This window comes from Panthera onca, chromosome B3, assembly GCF_046562875.1.
Source record: "Panthera onca isolate mPanOnc1 chromosome B3, mPanOnc1 haplotype 2, whole genome shotgun sequence".
Taxonomy (NCBI): Eukaryota; Metazoa; Chordata; class Mammalia; order Carnivora; family Felidae; genus Panthera; species Panthera onca.
The window spans coordinates 20,854,801-20,876,645 of record NC_138344.1 but is presented as its reverse complement, the minus strand read 5'-3'; the positions used below and the strand labels follow the sequence as shown (position 1 = coordinate 20,876,645).

The following is a 21,845-nucleotide window of genomic DNA, read 5'->3' as shown; positions in this document are numbered from 1 at the left end:
AGACATGTGGGTTGTTTCTGCCTTTTGACTGTTGTCATTAATTCTGCTGTGAGCATTTGGGTACAAGGCTTTGTGCAGATAGCTGTTCTCGCTCCTTTTTTGGGGTGCAATTCCTGGATCACATGGGTGGTGTTTAACTTTTTAAGGATTCACAAACTGTTTTTCACCATGGTGAGGATTTTATGTTTCCACCAGAAATGCCCTGGGTTCCCGGCTGCTCTCAAATGGCAGAGATTTAATAGCCCCCAAACCTTAATGGCTCAGCCCTTGGGCTCACCTCTTGAGCCCCTCAGGCCTGGTCACGCGGGAACCGCCCTTGTTTGCCCGTGTGTCTTCTCATTCTCTGGCTTGCAGAGGTACCCCAGGCACCACCTGCCCTTTATGAAGCTTCAGTGAAGAGAGTGAATGATAAAGTCAAAGACATGCCAGGTGGTCCTGTGGTCAGCGGTAGGGGATGTTTTAGCAGACCAGACACAGAGAACATGACCAGGCCCTGAGTGTGCAACGTAGGGCTCAGTGGAAATGGCAGCTCGTCAGCCTACCCCTAGGTAAGGCTGCCAGATTTAGTAAATAACAAGAGGATACCCAGTTAAGCTTGAACTTCAGACAAATGGTGAATAATTTTTTAGTATTGGTATGTTCCATGAAATATGGATGGGGGCAGGGTGGAGGGAGTGTAAGGAGGGAACTCTCCTTCCCCGTCCCGTTCACAGGCCCAGCCAGGAGATGTTAAAAGATAGACCTACTGGCTGGTTTCCCTAATGGATCTTGTCATGATTCTTTTAAGCCACAGATTGGCTTTAGAAAGATATGATCACCCCCATGGGGATGACCATTATAAGAATAAATACTTCATCCAAGCTCTCATTCTCCTCCAGACAAATACCATGGGAGTGATCAGAATTGTAAGAGGAGCAGAAGAAGAACAATATTGTCATTTTTCTGAGCCACCTGAATGTCAGGGGACAGATAAAGGGGCTTGTGAAGTATGTTTAGTGTGCTAAGTCAGATCTTCAGTTGGACCATGGTGGCTTATGCTCTCAGCCCGGCCATGGAGCACCCAACATGCAGCAAATTCTGGCTGACCCCTGTTGAGTGGGGACAGAGGAACATCGGGCCAGTAGGGGTGACTGATGCCTTTGGGAACAGGGAGCATGAAGTGCTGTCACCAGAGAAGGCTGTCACCTAATTTATTTTTGAGGGGGGAGGGGAGGGGCAGAGAGAGAGGGAGCCACAGAATCTGAAGCAGGCTCCAGGTTCTGAGCTGTCAGCATAGAGCCCGATGCAGGGCTTGAACTCACGAACCGTGAGATCATAACCTGAGCTGAAGTCAGAAGCTTAATTGACTGAGCCACCCAGGTAACCCCTGAGTTATTTGCAAGCCTGGAATTTCTCTGACAAGAAGTCCTGTGTAAGGGGAGATAGGACAGGTCAGTGGGAAGGTTGTGGCTTGCCTGGCTTTGAGCTGATGTTGTGTCCCTCCACGTGTCACTAACATGCTTGTCACTCAGGAGAATGCTTTTATTTGATTTTTATTACAGATGACGTGAGTGTGTGTGCACTTGTTTGCTATTGTTTCATCTCAAGTAATGTGGGTTATATTGCTTATTTTCCATTTAATCAAGCAGACAAAATCAGAATTGACACTTTTAAAAAATCCTAGCTTTAGTTTCACCAACTGGAGCCAAGATACTTATTAGAGCAATTTATTCAAATTAGTATACTTTTATTGCAGACAAATCATCTCTGCCCTGAGCAGCAGTCTCTGGTCCTGACATGTTAGGACCAGTCTGTGCCACAGGTCCGTGTTCTGTTCTCAGGACTCTGGGGAGGGTGTCCCACCGCCTATGCCAGATTTCATTTAACTTGTCTCACTCACTATCTTCTCTCAGTGGATGGTTGATGTGGCTTCCAGCCCATGGCAGCGGGAACACTCCGCGGCAATTACTTGGCGAGGGACATGGCCCTCATGTCCCTGTTGGCTGGAAAGAACTGAGGTAACCCTGGCTGGCATCTTTTTTTGAGGTGTGGCTGGCTGCTGTACCTTGGGGAGTGCACAAAAGGATTTAAGTAGCATCTTCATCTAAGATGCTGGGAGCCCCAAATCCACCTGGGCCTCTATGATGTTAATTTCAGATGCTGCTCCCCATGCTGCCAAGCGCGCCCCCACCTTGCCCTCAAGATGGAAATTAGAGCACCAGATGGCCTCTCCCAAGCCCACCTCTCTGAAAACAACCCCAGCTGTTTATTGTGAACTGTGGTTGTCATGGTGATGAGTGGAGAGAATGTTGACATGGAGGTTAGGGTCGAGCCTACAGAAGCTTTGGGGAGAAGTTGCCTCTGTGAGTGGATCTGAGACCCTGTATTGCCTGTTGTCACCACATGCCGTGGCTCCGTGCCAGGTGTCCCATGGACAGGTGTAGGCAGCCAGCTTATGCCCACCTGGCCAAGCTGTAACCCTGTGGGGGCTGCATCCCCCAGAGGGGCACCTCTTCCATTTGCCAAAGGCACCCAGTATAAGACAAGACAAGCAGCAGTCTTTTCTTCACAATGGATTTGGCACTGGGACGAGAGACTGTCGCCCTACATCTGTGGCAGAAAACTTAGATTCCACCCCAAGCTGTAACATTTGTAGATGCGGTGTTATCTTAGTCCGTTTGGGCTGCTATCACAAAAACACCATAGACTGGGTGGCTTATAAACAACAGACATTTATTTCTCGCAGTTGTGGAAGCAGGAAGTCCAAGATCAAGGCGGCAGCAGATCTGGTGTCTGGTGAGGGGCCACTTCCTGGTTCATAGCCAGCGCCTTCCCACTGAGTCTGCACATGGTGGAAGAGGCGAGGGAGCTCTCTGGAGTCTCTTTTATAAGGACAGTGATCCTACTCATAAGGGTGGCATCCTTATGAGTTCATCTAATCCTAATTATATCCCAAAGGCCCCATCTCCTTGGGGGTTAGGTTTCAATATATGAAATTGGTGGGGGCACAGACATTCAGTCTACAATAGGTGTGGTTGACCCATTTTCATTTGTCAGTAGTTGGTTTGTTTCTTTAGGGTTTTTGGAGATGACTAGTGTCCATTCAGCTCCTAGTAAGGTAGTGCGGACCTTCAGGAAATGAAGTCAGTGAACTCAGCCTAGGGAAAGTCACCAGGTTAGGGACCTTACAAACAAGAGGGAAAACACAGATATGCTCTAAGTGGACCTTGAAATAGCCACGCATGAAAGACGACAGAAGGTTTTCTGGGAGGATGTCGCAAATTTGAGTTTTACTTTAAAGCGGATGGGAATAGTATTTCCAGTGAGAGTTCCCATTATCCCCTTTGGGAGATTTTGCCTGGCATACCTTGGCCACAGTGGGTGGTGTAGAGCCAGTAGGGCAGAGGGAAGACCTAAACTAGGAGTTTGGGAAACAAGCCTGACTCCAGTAGGACCCTGGTGGCAGTGGTCCCCAAGCCAGGGTCAGCCCTACAAGAAGGGACACTGTCAGCTTGGCTTGGTCAGCATAGGGTCCACTCATCACAGCCCTCTCATCTAGGGAAGGATGGGTTCAGGTCCCAGAAGGAGGGCAGAGGAGCATGCCAGTGGTCCCAGGCAGGCCTGAGCCCCAGAGCCCCCCAACTTGGGGACATACTAGGGCAGCAGAGGGAGGCCAGCACCCATGTGCATGGTCTGATTGTTCACAGGGCTTGGGATAGAGACAGTGTTTTCGGCTTCCAGCCATGGATGCAGGGACCTACCAGACATCTGACCCTCCTGGCCCCCGTTGCACCTCTGCATCCCCTCTATTCCAGGAAAGCCTCATTTCTTCCTGTAGCTTGAGTTCTGATTTCTCTCAGGATATGGCAACACCTTCCTTTTCCCCTTTGTGTGCAATCTTCCCCATGCTTAAAGCCCAGTCCCACTTTTTCCACCTCCCATCTGAACCATCCCTGTCCTCCTCACCTCCCAATGCCTCTGAAACGCGGTGGTGTTTTTAGTCACAGAGGGGATGCTCAGCTAGGAATCTTTGGTCTGCTTGGTGCCATCAGTGCCAGGATGGTGGGCCCATGTCTCTTGAGCTTTCTCTAACCCTCCCAGAGAGATTGAATGACATCAAAGAACACAGCAGTGACAATCTAGATAGAGAAGACTGGCAACAGCCTCTTACTGTGCCACCTGGACCTGTGGGAACTAGCCATTAGTGCCAACACCTGGAGCCTCGGTCGTCTCAGCTGTAAACAAGGAGAGGGAATAATGTCAGTTATAAATAACTTTATAAATAAAGTGAAAATAAATTTATAAATAAACACAAGTGTAGTGTATATTTATAATATAAATATAAACTTATTTCCTTATAACTTATTAATGTCATTGTTATCATCATCCTCATCCTTATATTGTTACTGCTTGATACTTTATTTCTAGAAAGTTCTGAAACTTCACATGATGGCTTACTAACACCTCCTTTGGGATTTGGACAGTGATTTTAGTGCTGTGGATCTGGCCTTTATCTTCTGGATGGTACAAGGCACTAAATAGAGATACCTAAACTTTAAATTTTGTTAATTGAAGTAAAAGAAATTTTGGTTTGATGTCCTCTTTAAGAGAATACCTGTGACTTGTCCTTGGGGCATTTTGTTTTTTCTAGTAGTAGATTGACCAATTTGCATTAACTAAAGAATTTAGATCCTAGAGTTTAGAATTTGCATTAAACTAATAATTTATATTTTTTAGAAATATGGTGTCAACTCTTGGACACTGTTGTTGGGAATGCAAAATGGTACAGTTGCTATGGAAAAAAGTATGGTGGTTCATCAAAAATTAAAAATAAAATTATAGTGTAATCCTGCAATTCCATGGAAGGGTATATACCCAAAGAATTGAAAGCAGGAACTTTAAGAGATATTTGTACCCATGTTCAGAGCAGTGTTATTCACAGTAGCCCAAAGGAGGAAGCAACCCAAGTGTCCACTGACAGATGAATGGATAAATAAAATGTAATATATACAAACAGTGAAATATTATTCAGCCTCAAAAAGGCAGGAAATTATGACACATGTTACAACATAGATGAACCTTGAGGACATTATGCTGAGTGAAATAAGCCAGTCACAAAAAGACAAATCCTGTAAGATTCCACTTATATGAGGTACCTAGAGTAGTTAAATTGATAGAGATGACCAGTGACTGGAGTGAGACAGTAATGGGAAATTAATGTTTAATGCATACATAATTTCAGTTGTGCAAGATGAAAAGAATTCTGGAGATGGATGGTGGTGATAGTTGCACAATGTTAATGTACTTCATGACTCTGAACTACACAGTTAAAAGTGGCAAATTTTATGTATGTTTTACCACAATTAAAAAATGATAATAAAATTAGAAAATTGGATTCAAAACATGAAGATGACACAAACAAGTGGAAAGATATATCATGCTCATAGAATGATAATTCATATTTTTAAAATGCCCATCCTACACAAGGAAGTCTACAGATTCAGCACAATCCCTATCAAAATACCAATAACATTTTTCATAGAACTAGAACAGATAATCATAAAATTTGTAAGTAAACACAAAGACCCCAAATAGCCAAAGCAATCTTGAGGAAGAAGAACAAATCTGAAGGTGTCACAATCCCAGGTTTCAAGATACACTACAAAGCAGTAGTAATCAAAACAGTATGGTACTGGCACAAAAATAGACATAGTGATCAATGAAACACAACAGAGTCCAGAAATAAATCCATGCTTACATGGTCAAGTAATCTACGACGTGGAAGCCAAGAATATATGATTGAGAGAAAATCTCTTCAGTAATGGTGCTGGGAAAACTAGACCACTTTCTTATACCACACACAAAAATAAACTCAAAATGAATTAAAAGACCTGAATGTGAGATCTGAAACCAAAAAAATCCTAGAAGAGAACACAGGCAGTAACTTCTCTTTGACATTGGTCATAGCAACATTTTTTCTAGCTATGTCTCCTGAGGCAAGGGCAACAAAAGCAAAAATAAATGATTGGGACTATACCAAACTAAAAAGCTTTTGCACAGCGAAGGAAGACACCAACAAAGCAAAGAGACAACCTACGTAATGGGAGAAGATATTTGCAAATGATATATCCAATAAGAAGTTAATATCCAAAATATATTAAAAACTTATGCAACTCAACACCAAAAAAACAGATTAAAAAATGGGCAGAAGACATGAACAGACATTTTTCCAAAGATGACCTACAGATGGCCAACAGACACATGAAAAGATGTTCAACATCACTTATCATCAAGGAAATGCAAATCAAAAGCACAATGAGATATCACCTTATACGTGCCAGAATGGCTAGAATCAAAAAAACAAGAAATAAGCATTGGTGAGGATGTGGAAAAAAAGGAATTCTTGTGCACTCTTGGTGGGAATGTAAATTGGTGCAACCACTGTGGAAAACAATATGGAGGTTCCTCAAAAAATTAAAAATAGAACTACCATACAATTCAGTAATTCCATTGCTGGGTCTTTACCCAAAGAAAACAAAAACACTAATTTGAAAAGATACGTACATCCCATGTTTATTACAGCATTATTTACAATAGCCAAGATATGGAAGTAACCCAAGTATCCATCAAGAGATAAATGGATAAAGAAGGTGTGGTATATGTATGCAATGAAATATTGCTCAACCATAAAATGAATGAGATCTTGCCATTTACAACAACATGGATGGACCTAGAGAGTATTATTCTAAGTGAAATAAGCCAGACAATCAAATACCATATGGTTTCACTTATATGTGGAATCTAAAAGAACAAATGAGCAAACAAAAAACAGAAATAGGCTTATAAATACAGGGAACAAACTTGTGGTTTTGAGAGTAATGAGGAGGGGGAAATGGGCAAAATAAATTAAGAGGATTAAAGGGTACAAACATCCAGTTATCACAGAGATGAAAAGTACAGCATAGGAATATAGTCAATAATATTGTAATAAAGGTGACAGATGGTAAAAAAAGAGAAACTATGATTCAAAAACATTTTATAAATATAAAAGAATACATGCTAATTGCAGAAGAGTTTAAATTATGTCCATATGTGCACACACACACATACATGTACACACACATGCCTACCTACGCATTTCCCAAAATTGTATCATACTGTATCTTGGTGTATTTCTCTAATGTGTAAAAGCACCATCTCATCTTTCGCTTCCCGGTTTCCAGGTTTGCAATGGCTTGGAGCAGCCAAGGAAGCAGCAGCGTTCTGATCTCAATGGACCCGTGGACAATAACAACATCCCAGAGGTGATTTTCTCTAAGGATAAGAGTTGTGGCTTAGGATTCTGATGTTGGACCTGCATACCCCATCATGGTCTTCTCGGCCTCTCCATGATGTTCTCATCCCACCCAGTGCCTGGGAAGGTGGGGGGTTCAAGTCAAACAAAGTTGGGTGTCTCTGTAGGAGGAGGAAGGAAAGGTTCTTTCCTGTTCAGGCTCATACCACTGTGTGTTCATGTGTTGCTAATGGTATATTTGTTGGCGGGGGGTGGGGGATCATTTGTGCTCCCTGGTTTGACAGAAACTCATTATACTCCACTATCAGACAGTTATGTTCTAAGCCAGCGTTACTCAACTGTGGCACCATTGACATTTGGACCAGAACATTCTTTGTTGTGAAGGGCTGTCCTTTTCACTGTAGGATGGTTAGAAGTATCTCTGGCTTCTACCCACTATATGCCAGTAGCTCACACCCCCCTCCCCAAGCTGTGACAACCAAAAATGTCTACAGACATTGCCAAATGTCCCCTTGGAGACAAAAATCATCCCAGTTGAGAGCCACTGTTCTAAACCAACAACATGATTTTGAAGAACAATCCTGTATAAACAAACACTGCCTTGATGGAGGTTATTAAAATGAGGCCTTAATAAATAATTTATTTCCCTTTTCTGTAGAACATAGTTTGGATGGGATTTTCCAGCTTTGGTGAAATAACTCTGGCCACCCCATAGAGTGGTGTCCAATCTCCTTTATCTTACTTTTAAAGACAAGCTCTGGTAATTCTCATGCCTACCAGTTGGAGAACCATTGGTTGTATGGTCTCTAGGCTCTCTTTTAGCAGTGGCAGGCTAATCTGGGGGTCCCTAAGTTTTCGATGATGGCCTTTGTACCCCATGTTTTCTCATGGGAATTGATTCCATATGTCCTGCCTAAACACCATGGTGCCTAAATGACATTGGTTTGCTTTATGGAGCTGACTTTTAAGGAACATCAGTTACTCAGTGGGGTTTAACTTTTCACATATGGTACTCAGCCTAGATCTTATGGGCCATCTATTTAAAACTGTCATGTGTTTGTTTTCTTTTTTGTTTTTCTTTTATTTTCTTTTTTTTCATATTTCCTAACAGACAAAGAAGGTGGCATCATTTCCAAGTTTTGTGGCTGGTAAGTGACTTTGAATTTAATATTTGGAAACAGTTGCATTTTTTTCTCCAAGCAAATGGTATTTTTACTTTTGTTTTCTCCTGCAAAGCTTGTTTAAAAAGCACACCTTCAAGATGAAAACAATATTATAATAAGAAAAGGTGCTTAGGCATTTTGTTGTTTGAGCACTTTGTAAGCCCATATTGTTATAGAGGGAGGGGGATTCAGTTGATTAGGGAACGGTAGACCATCCCATTTAATTACACCCTCAGTAATGGCCTCACACATGACACTGATGATTGAATTAATAGATTGAAATGTGTCTGTATAAGCAGCTAATTATGATCTAACACTTTTGATTACAGTGGATATAATTGCATCCAAATTCAGGCTGTTACTCCTTTTTTAGACTCTTCAGTTCCCTCCGCTCTCCTGTCTTTTTTTTGAGGGGGTTAATACTGCATTTCGGCATTCAATCAAAAAACCAGAACCAATCTGTTCTGTACCACTTGTTGGTGTGGGGAGAATGCCTGCTTGCCTTTTGGCATAACCAAATTTGCATTGTCTGAAGGGCTTCAGGGAACCTTGGGCCCTCCCTTTCAAAGGTCCTCCAACACCACTATAAGGAGTCTTTTATTTTAAAAAATTTTTTTTAATGTTTATTTTTGAAGGAGAGAGAGATAGTGTGAGCGGGGGAGGAGCAGAGAGAGAGAGAGAGACAGAATCGGAAGCAGGCTCCAGGCTCTGAGCTGTCAGCACAGAGGCCAACGCGGGGCTCGAACTCACAGACCGCGAGATCATGACCTGAGCCAAAGTCAGACATTCAACCGACTGAGACAGCCAGGCACCCCTTTAAGGAGCCTTTTAAATAGGATCTTTCTTCAGCCAGGAGGGTGTTTCCTGCTCTTGCTAGTGTTACAATAAACAGTGTGAATTTTATTAATTTTTTCAATAAGCTGGTAATTAATTTTTATGAAAATTTAAAAGTGCAAGGTAAATCAGTCTTCAGAGATAAGTAACTTTAAAACCTTTCCTACCCTGGTTTTCTTTTTTAGTAAAGAAGTGACACCTGGGAAACTGAGGCCCCTCCAGTTCCCTTTCAAGGGACTAATTTGAACCAGGCTAACACAATTCAAACTGGTTGAAAATGAATTTATTGGCTCAACCCAATTTCAACTGGTTCAACATTGTATTGGCTCAGTGTGGCTCAAACTGATATTAAAAACAGTTTTGAACTGTTGGAATCAATGTTATACCATTCAAATAGACTTGGTTCCATTTCGACCAATTGAGGTAGGCTCAAATGGGTTTTGCCCAGCTGTTTACATGTGGTTCTAGGTAAGGTTTAGCAAGTTAAAACTGGATCAAACTGGTTTTCTTCAGGGCACAATAGGTTATGATAATTCTGGTCCAGCTGGCTAGTTGTGTTTTTTTCAGGACCCGATGACTGGCACGAAGAGACAACACCCATTCCATGCCCCCACTGTAGGGTTGATTGGGTTCCTGATTCAGAGGACTCGACATCTCATAAATAGGGAAAGATGTATACTTTCCTCGGTGGTCAGAATGCCGCAACGGGGTGTACCAGTCACAGTGTTTCAGTGAGGTGGGCTCTTGTGGGTCCAAGAAGCTCACTTTTCAAAGTATCATGGTGTCATCTGGGCAGAGCTCCCTCAAACTGCTTAGGGGAATGATTCGGATGTTAGATTCCCCTGGCTCTTGAGTCAGCCCCCTAGGTACAGAGGAGGCAGATGGAGAAGGATCAGGAAGCAGTATCAATGCCCAGGTGCTCTGAGAAGTACCTCTCACTTCTAGCATTCCAGAAAACTCACTTCTCTGTACCAGCTTATATATAAAATCAAAACAATGTTGGATGCCCCAAACCAATTCAGTTTGGCTAAAGCTGCTTGTGACCAGCTCAAACCAGTGTAGATAGCCTTAATTTAGAATTTCCTGTTAGCTATGCCCATGCGATGGTTGTCAGAGATATTGGCCCGTGAGAATATGAGGGTCTGAATTCAACTGGGATGGCTGCACACATCTTCCTTGATGGGTGTTTCACACCCTTGGGCTCCTGCCTAGCTCCTATACAGCTGTGTGTACACTCACAGAAGAATGCCACTGGCAAACTGTGGCTCCAGCCTTATTCTTTTTGAGGAAGAAGCCCCATGTCTACTTGTACTTAGGAGACCTTGTGAATCTGTATGTTTAGTTGAACCTTAAAAGACCTTGAAGACCTACTCAACAGACTCCTTCTTGTCTCTCATTGGCCAGAGCTGTACCATATGACCAGTGCCCTGGTCAACTTCAGTGTTGACTGGAGGATCAAGTATTTGGCTTTCCGGGAGGGCAGGGGAGAAGGTCTAGAAATGAGTATTGGGGTAACAAGCCCCCAGTGCCTACCCCAGTGCTACACCCAATCCAGCCGACAAGCATTTCAAGTGTGGGGGAACCTCCAGGGCTTGTTCAGTCTTCTGGTTGAAAGTCTGATTAGCTGAGAGGACCCAGTATAACTATGACAGGAAAACAGACCTCCCACCTCCTCTGGGTCTGAGAAATCACACTGAAAGAAAAGCTCCTTGGAGTTTTTATGAGGGATGGCCTTCAGTCCTACCTTATTTCACACCTAGTAATTGTTAATAGTAATGAAAAATAATAACAGTTGCTATACAATGACAACAGACACCATCTTAACATCGACTGGGGGCTTAGTGTGCACCAGTGCCAGGGATGTGTGCTGTGCACCTGCTTCAGGTCAGCCACCACAGGAAGGGCAGATGCTTCCCCTCATTCTATAGGATAGGAAAAATGAGGTTCAAGTAACTCATTTGAGGTCATTTGGTTGCTGATATTAGACCCATATCTGGGTACTTAGCAGCATAAATTCCTCACCAGGCTGGTTTTCTGCCTTCTTGACATGCCTTCATATACCACTACCATCAATAGAGGCCGGGGAATTCTTTTTTTTTTAATGTTTATTTATTTTGAGACAGAGAACAAGTGGGAAAGGGGCAGAGAGAGAGGGAGAGAGGGAATCTCAAGCAGGCTCCATACTGTCAAAGCAGAGCCAACGTGGGACTTGATATCACGGACCATGAGTTATGACCTGAGCTGCTATCAAGAGTTGGATGCTTAACCAGCTGAGCTACCCAGGTGCTCTTGAGGCCAGGGAATTCTTATTGGGGGCTTACTTTGAGCCAGACACAGCTCTTAAATGACTCAGCAGTCCTCCTGATAACACTAAGAGGTAGGTGCTGTCACTGATGAGTAAACTGAGGCTCAGAGGGGGTAAGTCATTCACTCAAGATCACCAGGTAGTATGTGGCAGAGCGGGATTGGAACCCAGGTGGGAGTCTCAGCTCATTGTCCCCAAACTGTACTGCTTGAGCAACCCTTAGCATGCAGCAGGTGAGGAAAAAGAATAGAAAAAGAATGGAGAAGACACGTGGTTCAGACTCCAGGGAGTCCACAGGAGAACCTTCCAGAGGTCAGAGCCATTGGCCCCTCTCAGGCTCAGAGTCACAGCCCTGTCTCATCAGAGGCACCTGAGTGAAGAGGCCCCCATGACCACCATCTGCAGGAAAATACCCCAGGATCTGTTGATCCTCTTGGCTCCTCTCAGACCAGAAAGGTTGATGCTGCAGGGTGAATCTTGTGCAAGGGCCCATTGGACGGAGGACCCACTGCTTTCCCTGTGGGAGGAATCCTGGAGTGGTGAGGAATGGCGGGACCCCCAGGATATCCCCTTCTGAGGGACATGGAGGCTGGCAGTGGCATAAGTCCAAGTGGACTAGGTGGTTGCCCACCTCTAAATGAGTATACATAAAAGGCTTTTCCATAAAACCAAAAAGTTGGTGCTGGCCCCAAAGCAATGGAGTCTGACAGTGGCAGCTTCAGGACAAAACAACAGAGGCTGATAGATTGTATTCTGTTCCTCACACTGTTCTCCTAATCCAACAGCCAAAGCTTATGCAAGATGTCCTAAGACACACCCCACCCCACCCCACCAACAGCTCTAGGCTTATGCTAGAACGTTGCTTGTCCTCAGGTGCCAGGGCCCTGGGGTCCCTTACAACCTGTCTCTACCGTGTCAACTTCCCCCTTGTGCTGGCCACTCATAGAACATGAGGGCTCCTGGCCTTGCTGAGCTTGCCCCTCACACCTTTTAGGGGTCCTCACCATGATAATGCCCCTTGGTTGTTTTCATGTAGTGGGAACTTATGATCTGACCTTTTAAAATGAGCACTTGTGGTGAACCTGTTCAGATTAAGACTCCTAAAATGAAGGCAGCTCACATCTTTTCTTCTCCAGCCTGTCAGAGGGACCAGGCTCCTGAATCACAGAGTGGGCAGGCCTGGGGGACTGGTGGGCATGTGTCTGGGATGCTGTTGGTGGGAGGATGGGAGTAAGGTAAACCTGGGCTGTAGGGGCCCAGAGCATTCCAAAGGGAAGTTGTGAAAGCCAAAATAACTTTCCTTTTTGGGGGGCATCTGGGTGGCTTGGTCAGTTGAGTGTCTGACTCTGGATGTCAGCTCAGGTCACGATCTCACAGTCCATGAGATGGACATTGAGGAGCCTGCTTAGGATTCTCTTTCTCCCTTTCTCTTCACCTCTCTCTCTCTCTCTCTCAAAATAAATAAAGTTAAAAAAATGACTTTCCTTTTTTACAAACATTATTTGATCTTGTCTCCAGTTTTCCAAATGGAGTCGTGAATAGGGATTAGACAGATTTTAAAATAGGAACTTCTATTCACTGGAGGTTTGTTAAGATATTTCTGAGTAGTGCTTAGATCAAGCCAAAATCCCTAAGAATTAAAAATGCATTCTACCCTGGAAATCCTATTTCCCTTCTCTATCTGCACATCCCTGTACTTTTCCCTTTTCCGTCTGCCCATCCCAGACCCCCAGTCCCTTTCTGGAATAGAAGTTACTGTTAAGTCTCTTGTGAATCCTTCCAGAAATTTCTTGGACATATATAAAACTATAGACCCTTTTCTTAAAAATAGATATTACACTGGGACAAATGGGTCTGTACTTTGCTTTTTCATTTCTTGCTACATCTTGGAGATAACAGCTCTAGAACCACCTAATTGTTAAGTGACTGCCCAGGATTCAGGTTCATGGACATATGATGGGTATTAATGAGTCCCCCGTGGATTGTTTGGTTGTGTTTAGTCAGTGCAGCAGTGAGCAGCTTCATGGATATGTCTCTGTGTCCATGTATGAGTTCTCTTACAGAAGCCATTCCTAGATAGAGCAGGGTTACAGCCTGCCACATGCCAATTTGGGTAGAAATGGCCCAAGAGGAAGACAGGGTTGTGTGTGAGAATGCTGGTTTACCAACACTGCATGCCATCCAACCGTTTGGTCTTAGCCAGGCCAACAGATGAAAAGTGATATATTCTTGATGTTATGTGCACGTCTTCCATTGGAAGTGAAGCCAAATGCCGTTTCATGTGTTTACAAGCTGTTTGTGTTGATTTTCCTGCGTGATGGCTGTTTGTCTCCTTTGCCCACTCCTCTGTTGGGGTTTTGGTGTTTATTATTGATTTGTACTGTTCTTTACATATAAAGGATATTTGCCCTTTGATTTATATTGTAAAAGTTTTCCTTAAGCTACTGTCATCTTTTGCTTTTTTGCATTTTTTAAAGTTTTTATTTGGGGCGCTTGGGTGGCTCAGTTGGTTAAGCATCCAACTTTGGCTCAGGCCATGATCTCATGGTTGGTGGGTTCAAGTCCTGCGTTGGTCTCTGTGCTGACAGCTCAGAGCCTGGAGCCTGCTTCGGATTCTGTGTCTCCCTCTCTCTCTCTGCCCCTCCCCTGCTCACACTCTCTCTGTCTCCTTCAAAAATAAATAAACATTAAAAAATATTTTTAAAAAGTAGAGTTTTTATTTACATTCCAATTAGTTAACACACAGTGTTAGCTTCAGGTGTACAATATAGTGATTCAGAACTTGCATACAACACTCAGTGTTCATCACAAATGTACTCCTGATCCCCATCACCTTTTAACCCATCTTCCCCACCTCCCCTCTGGTAACCATCAGTTTGTTCCCTATAGTTAAGAGTCTTTTCTTGGTTTAATTCTCTCTTTTTTTCCCTTTGCTCCTTTTTTTCCCTTAAATTCCACATATGAGTGAAATCATATGGTATTTGTCTTTCTTTGTCTTATTTCACTTAGCATAATACCCTCTATCTTATCCATCTATATCACTGCAAATGGCAAGATTTCATTCTTTTTATGGCTAAGTAATATTCCTTACACACACACACACACACACACCACATCTTCTTAATCTGTTCATCAAGTCAGTAGACACTTGGGCTCTTTCCATAATTTGGCCATGGTAGATAATACTGCCATAAACATTTGGGTGCCAGCAGGTACCCCCTTTTAATTCGTACTTTTGTATTTTGGGGGTAAATACCTAGTAGAGCAATTGCTGGATCATAGGGTAGTTCTATTTTTAACTTTTTGAGGAACCTCCATATTTTTACTTTGTTGAACATTTTATTAGTCAACTGTATGCATCTTTTTCCTTTGAAGTTACTAGGTTTTTGGGATTAGTATGACCTTTACACTCTTACCATTATTTTTTTTTCCTTATAGAACTTTTATGATTTTAATGAATTACATATTTGATTTGTCCAGAATTTATTTTGGTATATGGATCCAGAAGGAGTTACATTTTAAGCATTTTCTTCCAAACAGCTATTTGTGCCAAAACTATTCCATGAATTTCATTCCTCACTGAAATGAAATGCTGCCTTTATCATATAATAAATTGTCATATACATCTAGGTCTGTTTCTGGATCTCCACTGAGGTCCCAGAACCAGGCTGCTTTATTTGACTGGGGATTTACCTACCATGCATTTTATTACCTGGAAGGCTGATGTCTGTCTTCTGTCACTGTCATCCCTGTTCAGAACTTCCCTAGATCCTCTTGCATATTTATTTTTCCATAGAAACTTTAGAATTAGCTTATATAGTTACAAAAATTCCCATTGGCATTTTTATTTGCCACATATTACATTTATATTAGTATATGAAATGGCAGAAGCCTCCCTTTGTCTTTAATTTTTTTTTTCAACGTTTTTTTATTTATTTTTGGGACAGAGAGAGACAGAACATGAACGGGGGAGGGGCAGAGAGAGAGGGAGACACAGAATCGGAAACAGGCTCCAGGCTCCGAGCCATCAGCCCAGAGCCCGACGCGGGGCTCGAACTCACGGACCGCGAGATCGTGACCTGGCTGAAGTCGGACGCCAGAAGCCTCCCTTTGAAACAGTGGTTGGGAAATCTAGATCCTGCTGATGTCTCTCTCTGGCCAACAGCCTCATCAGTGAACTTGGAAGTAGAGCCTTCTCTGTTCTAAACAGCTGTAGTCTTGGGGGAGCCCCTGAGTCAGAAGTGCTCAGCTGCCCCTCGATTCCCCACCCTCAGAAACTAAGATAATAAATATTTGTTGTTTTCAGGCTAAGTTTTGGGACCATTTGTTACATGTATATAGATAACTAATATACTATATGTTTTTAAAATAAAGTGCATCATGATTCTTACTGATTTTCAGATAAAATGCATCATGATTCATATTATCAGGACTGTAATGTTTTTACATTTGCACCTTCTTTTTCCTATGCCCCAAATCCCTGTTCTCAAGGACATCAACATAATTCTGCATCTGTTTTATTTCTTCAATCATACAATAGTCTCAGAATAACAAGACCAACATTGCCAAGGACATGTGATTATAGATACAATTCAAGATCATTTGCATTGACTTTGGTCTTTAGAGGATAGCCCAAGAGGGATGTGCCATCAATTTACTGTGTTTTAAAATCATTCAGAATAGTTCTTCTTTCCATTATTATGTCACAAATGCATACTGCATACATATTTAGATGGATTTTTCTTTTAATTCTTAGGAGTTTGCTTTTTTTCACTGAATTTGGTTTTATAATTATATAAAATAATTACATGGTTCTAAAGTCAAGTATGCAAAACAGGGTGTGTGCAAAGATGTCTAGTTTCTTACCCTTTTATCGCACACCCCAAATCTTTTCCTTCCAGTAGAGGTAACCAGTTTTAACATTCCAAGATTTATCTTAGGTAAATCTTCCCCTTTCTTAGGTAAAAGGTAATGAGTTAGAGATACCCTTTTCTCCATCTTGCTCTTTATGCTTAACACTAAACCCTGGAGATTTTGCCAAAGTTCCACACAGTGCAGACCAGTAAGTAGAGGTATTCTGTGCTGTTCTGTAGACCTGTACTGTGTGGATGGATATCCCCTCTGTGGGAACGTTAGGATGGTTTCCAGGGCTTTGCTCTTATAAATACTGCTGCAGAGAGCTGCTTTGTCTATGCCTTTCCCCATTTTTGCCAGTTTTTGTATTCATTTTCCTTTTTCTGCGCTATAATTCTCCCCAGGTACAAGCTTATGCTTAGGACCTGCCTTGGGCAGATCTGTGTACTATTTTGAGCTTGGCTTTGGCCTTCCTTGACTCTTTCTCTTCCTCCTGGCAGCCAGTGACTTCATCTCGCTTATTGGGTGTCCAATGTTCCACACTGTGGAACTTTCAAATCCTTTCCTTCAGTGATGACCCAACCTGTCCTGCAGCCTCAGGCATGTCGTCTCCCCATTGAATGTTCCAGGGCTCTGGTTTCTCAGCATTTTCTTGTTTATATCAGCCTTCTTACAGGGTCACCTTTAACAGAGCCTTCATAGAGGCACAGCTCAGCCCATGGCAGTGCAGGGGTGTCTGGCTCTGGGACACGCTGGTGTGGTGGCAGGGCTGGGGGTGGTATTCAGGGCAGGAAGAACCCTTCCAGAGCCTGGAGACCATGCCCCAGGTCTGTGGGGAGAAGGTCTAACCTGAGGTTCAATTTCACAGCTCTGAGGTTCATCCCCTCCTGCCTCCTCTCCTATTCTTGACACCTTCCCTGGGCCAGCTCTTGTGCTTATCTCCGTGGCTTGCCTGGCGTGTGGCTTTGGCACTCTGCCTGCTCCTAGCCTCTCCTCAGAGGGCTGTGGCCCCTCACCCCAGCTGAGACTGTTGAACATCCTGTATGTGCTGTTGAAACTCACTGAATCTGACGTGTTTTCTCTCCTGTATCTTCCACTCTCCCCTCTGCTGGCTTCTGAGTACATCTGTCCCAACCTGCATGTGTCTGTAGCCACCAATCCACCTTCCTCTTCTTCTACACCAGACTTTGGGAATGGTTGTCTCATTCTGCACACCTCTCCTACACTCCACAACCCCCTGGCTGGCTCCTGCCCTGCCCTGGTGTTCTCCAAAGCAGCTCTCTAAGGTCGCCGCTGGCTTCCTGGTCACTATGCACCAGAAGCATGAGGGATCCTTTCTCCTCCTGCCAGCTTGGGCACAGCTGGGGATGCCCCTCTGGGCACAGAGTGCCAGAGCTTGATAGAGCTGGGTCCTGGGCCCTTTCCCCACCCACCCCACCCCTTCTCCCAAGGATTCTTCTGTGTCTGCAGCTTCACCTGCCACCAGGAGTTCAGTAGGACTCCTGAGTCCAGCTGTCTCCTGAGCTTCTTTGGAAGAAGCTCAGGTTCCTGCATCTAGACGTGCCCAGAATCCCCAAGCCCAGCCCCCTCCCAGGGTCCCCTCCTCAGTGAGATGAGCTTTGTCCATCTAGTCACACAACCCGCTTTCTAGAACTCCTCATCCTCACCTCATATTCCAGACTGTGAATTGAACCTCCAGAATGGACTCAGTCTATCACTGTCTCTCTGGCACCATCATTACCCTCATCCACACCATCATCACCACTATCATCATCATCACCACCATCATCATCATCATCACCATCATCATCATCACCATCACCATCACCATCACCACCATCATCACCACCACCATCATCATCACCATCATCACCACCATCATCACCATCACCATCATTACCACCATCATCATCATCACCATCACCATCATCACCACCACCATCATCACCATCACATCACCATCATCATCACCATCACCATCACCATCATCACCACCACCATCACCATCACTGTCACCATCACTCACTTGCTAGGACAGCTGTAGTAGCCTCCCAGCTGCTCTCCCTTCTTCCCTTCTGTGGTTTGCCTCTATGCAGCCAGAGTTGCTTTCTAAAAACAGTGGTCAGGCCACTGACCAATACTCTAGTGACAGTCCTTGGTGTAGCTCCAGGACCTTCAGGCCTGGCTGGCACTCTCTCTGCAGCCTCAACTTGTTTTGACTGCTGGCCCACCCCATGTACCTGGGCAGCTTGAACATTTTGTAGTTCTTGTAAAATGCTGTACTTGGCCACCCCAGGGGCTTTGCACTGCTCTTGCCTGAGCCTGGAAAGCTCTCTTCTCCTTTCTGTCTCTGGCTTTTTTGATTGCTTTGCATCCTTCAGACCTGAGTGCAAAGAGCAGCTGCCCCAAATTCCTCTAGAGGGCAGGCTTCCCTGTTGCTTCTTCCCTGGCACAGTGTCCTTCCTCCATGGTGTTCCATCATGGGTCATCCTGATGCATTTATTTGCTGACTGTGGGAGTGATGTCAGCCTGTGAGCTCCATGTTTTCTATCCTCACGCTCAAAAATGCGTAGTACCTGAATCAACGGCAGTGATCTTGTGCAAAGCCATTTGATCCTGTGCGTACTGTCCTTATTTGTAAAATTGGGACATTGAGATCTGCTTCATGAGTTGTTGAGCACCGAGTGGATCTATACCTTTGTGACACACAGAGGTGCGGTGTGTCAGGGGGTGGGGGCTCTACTCGGTGACCTTTCAGATGCACACCCACACTCCCATCCTTGGCTGTGCTCTGGCTCTACCCAGCTGCCCCCTGGATCCAAGACAGAAAAAGGCACAGGCCTTGGAGTTCATGTGATCACCTGGTTTGAAGCTCTGTCCACCACCCACCTCATGATCATTTCCCCCAAAGGTGTCAGGGACAGGGGCCTCCAAGGCCTGACTCTGTGGGCCCCCCCCCCCCCACTTCCCTGTTTAGAGAGGTTGGCAGAGCTTAGATTTTCCAACAGATGTTTTCATATGGAGGCTTCCCCCAGCAGGAAGGAGGCTGCTGCCCCCTATTCTTCTTTGTCCAAACTTGGCAGATACATTCTACATACACTTATGTTTGTATAATATATGTCATAACAAGAAAATTAAAAAGGAGAAATCACTCTCTGGGGAGATGGGATCTCCTTTCAACCTCTCTTTATTCTTTTGTTGTTCTGTCTCCCTCTGGTGGTCTTGGCATAGGGTTAGTTCAAGAGTTGGGCCAAATTAGAGCAATTTGTGCTCAAATATGTAGGGCCAGCTGCTTTAGTATTGTAATGAAGCTGTTTGATTTTTGGTTCTGCATTTCATGATTGGAGTTGAGAGCAGTGTCTGTGAACTGAAATACGCCCCCTCCCCACACCGGCCGCTCTTCTCGGCTTCCTAATAAATGTGCAGGTAGGAGTGGGTCTGACAGGCAGGATGCTGGAGGCACCGTTTTGTTTTGTATTGTTTCCTTTTTGAAAAAAAAAAGAACAAGGCAGGAATGACAAGAGCCTCCCGCAGAGGGAGGCGGCGGAGGTGGGCATCTGTCGGAGTTGTAACAAAGACCTGAATTTTTCACTGGCTTCTTCCCAGGGAGCAGGCGTCCATAGGTGCTGGTGGTAGACCCCATTGCCCGGGATGGGGTGTCCTCACAACACAGGAGTCTGTGCCCCCTGATCCGGCAGGGCTTATTCGAGTGGTGGGAGAGACGGAGCCAGCTTTTAATATATCTATTTAGGGACATAGATTTAAACAGGAAATGAACTTCAGAAAGGTCTGGCGAGCTGCCCATGTTCACCCCGGGAACTGGTAAAAGTGACCTCAGAGGGTGGGAGTCAATTCAAAAGGCAAGGCCTACCTCCCTGCCCCAGGGATGGGCTCCACAGAGTGCCATTCGACTCCTACCCCACAGATAGGGCATGAAGACCCTTGCCCAGGCCCAGATCCCTCCCTGAGTGCTGGCTGAGGGTGTGGGTGGGTGGTTACCCCAGGCTGCAAGGACCACCCAGACTTTCCCACAGAACGCAGAGGCACCATCTAGTGGTCTGTAATGGTCATTGCAGGGAGGACGGGTGGCTTGGGCCCAGCTATGGGGTGACCTTGGGCAAATGATGGGCACTTGGAACCACACTCACTGGAGAGAATGAGGCCTGAGGGGAAGATGGGGTGAGATAGTAGAAATGCACATACTTCAGTCAGAAGCCCTGACGGTCAGGGTGGAAGGTGCTGCCATGTGATTGGCAGTCCCCTTGCCCTCTGTGGGGGTGACATCTGTCTTCCCCTAGCTGGTGACAGGTGCCTGTGTGCCTGCAGTGCACACCAGGGCTGCTGATAGATGGACAGGGAGGGGTTCCTCCCTCCATGCCCCTCCCCATTCGGCAGCCACCCCTCTCCTGTCCCCTCTTCCCCTCCCTTGGTGCCCCCAGCCCTGGCCAGCTGGAGAAAATTTGTCATCTCCAGAGTGAGGACCAAGGCACCTGAGATGGAAGGAGCAGGTGGGAGTCTCGCCCTTGAGACCTGGGGCTGCGTGAGAAAGCTGACACTGGCCTGGCCTCCCAGAGGGCTTTGCTTCTAAGATGGTGGGGAGGGTGAGTTCTTGTGTGCTGGAGATCAGGTATCCCCACACTGACTGCTCTTCAGTGTGACCTGGGGGGCAGGGGTGTAGTACAGATTCCCAGGCCCCACTCCGGGTCCACTGAGGCAGAATTTCTCAGATGGGGCTGGGGACTCTGCAGGCCCCTTGGTCTCTGAGCATGATTCCAGACACAGAAGGAGCTGCTTGGGATCTTCTTCTCTCCCTCTTTCTGTCCTCATGTACTGCAGCTTCAGGTGTTTTAAATGACCTGCCACATCCCCCCTACCCCATCCGGTACAGGGTTTGGAAAAGGTTTGCACCACTTTATATCTGCAGCCGGGAGGTTCCTCATGTTGATGATGGTGGAGGCCACCGTTTGGGATGTGGCTGCCTTTGGGCCCCACTTTGTCACTTAATATCAGCCTGGTCACAGCATCCCTTTGTCCTGTGAGCCTCGGTGCACTGCCCTGCAGCCTGCCCACAAGGCCATGCAAGTGCGTTAGCTGGCCTTGAACACTGCCTGCTGTCATCACTGCTGCCTCCCTCGTCTGGTGCTAGAGGCCCTGCCTCAACTAAGTGCCATCTATGACTTGTGTTTTGAGTTAGGTGCAAATAAAAGCTATGAATTCAGCAATTAATGTGTTGTACTTTATATGCTTTTAGTGTTTATGAAGCTTATCCTATTAATCTTAACTTTGTGAAAACCCTAAGGAGATAGAAATCAGGAATTCCCCCTCAGCCCATTTTGCTGGTGAGAAAATAGAGGCAAAAAGAGAGGAAGTGAGAGAGAGGAGAGAGGGAGAGGAAGAGGACTGTCCAAAGGGCACA

The 21,845-nt window shown here is 45.0% G+C and overlaps 1 protein-coding gene across 6 annotated transcripts in view; it reads left to right on the top strand.

Moving 5' to 3' along the window:
- The window catches only part of APBA2 (amyloid beta precursor protein binding family A member 2), a 265,709-nt gene that overhangs the window by 212,801 nt on the left and 31,063 nt on the right, over positions 1-21,845 (top strand). For all 6 annotated transcript variants that reach the window (XM_078448941.2, XM_060617852.3, XM_060617850.3 and 3 more), the window contains 2 exons: positions 7,203-7,283; positions 8,385-8,421. In XM_078448941.2, the coding sequence (XP_078305067.1) occupies positions 7,203-7,283; positions 8,385-8,421 (118 nt within the window). The remainder of the gene's footprint in view (positions 1-7,202; positions 7,284-8,384; positions 8,422-21,845) is intronic.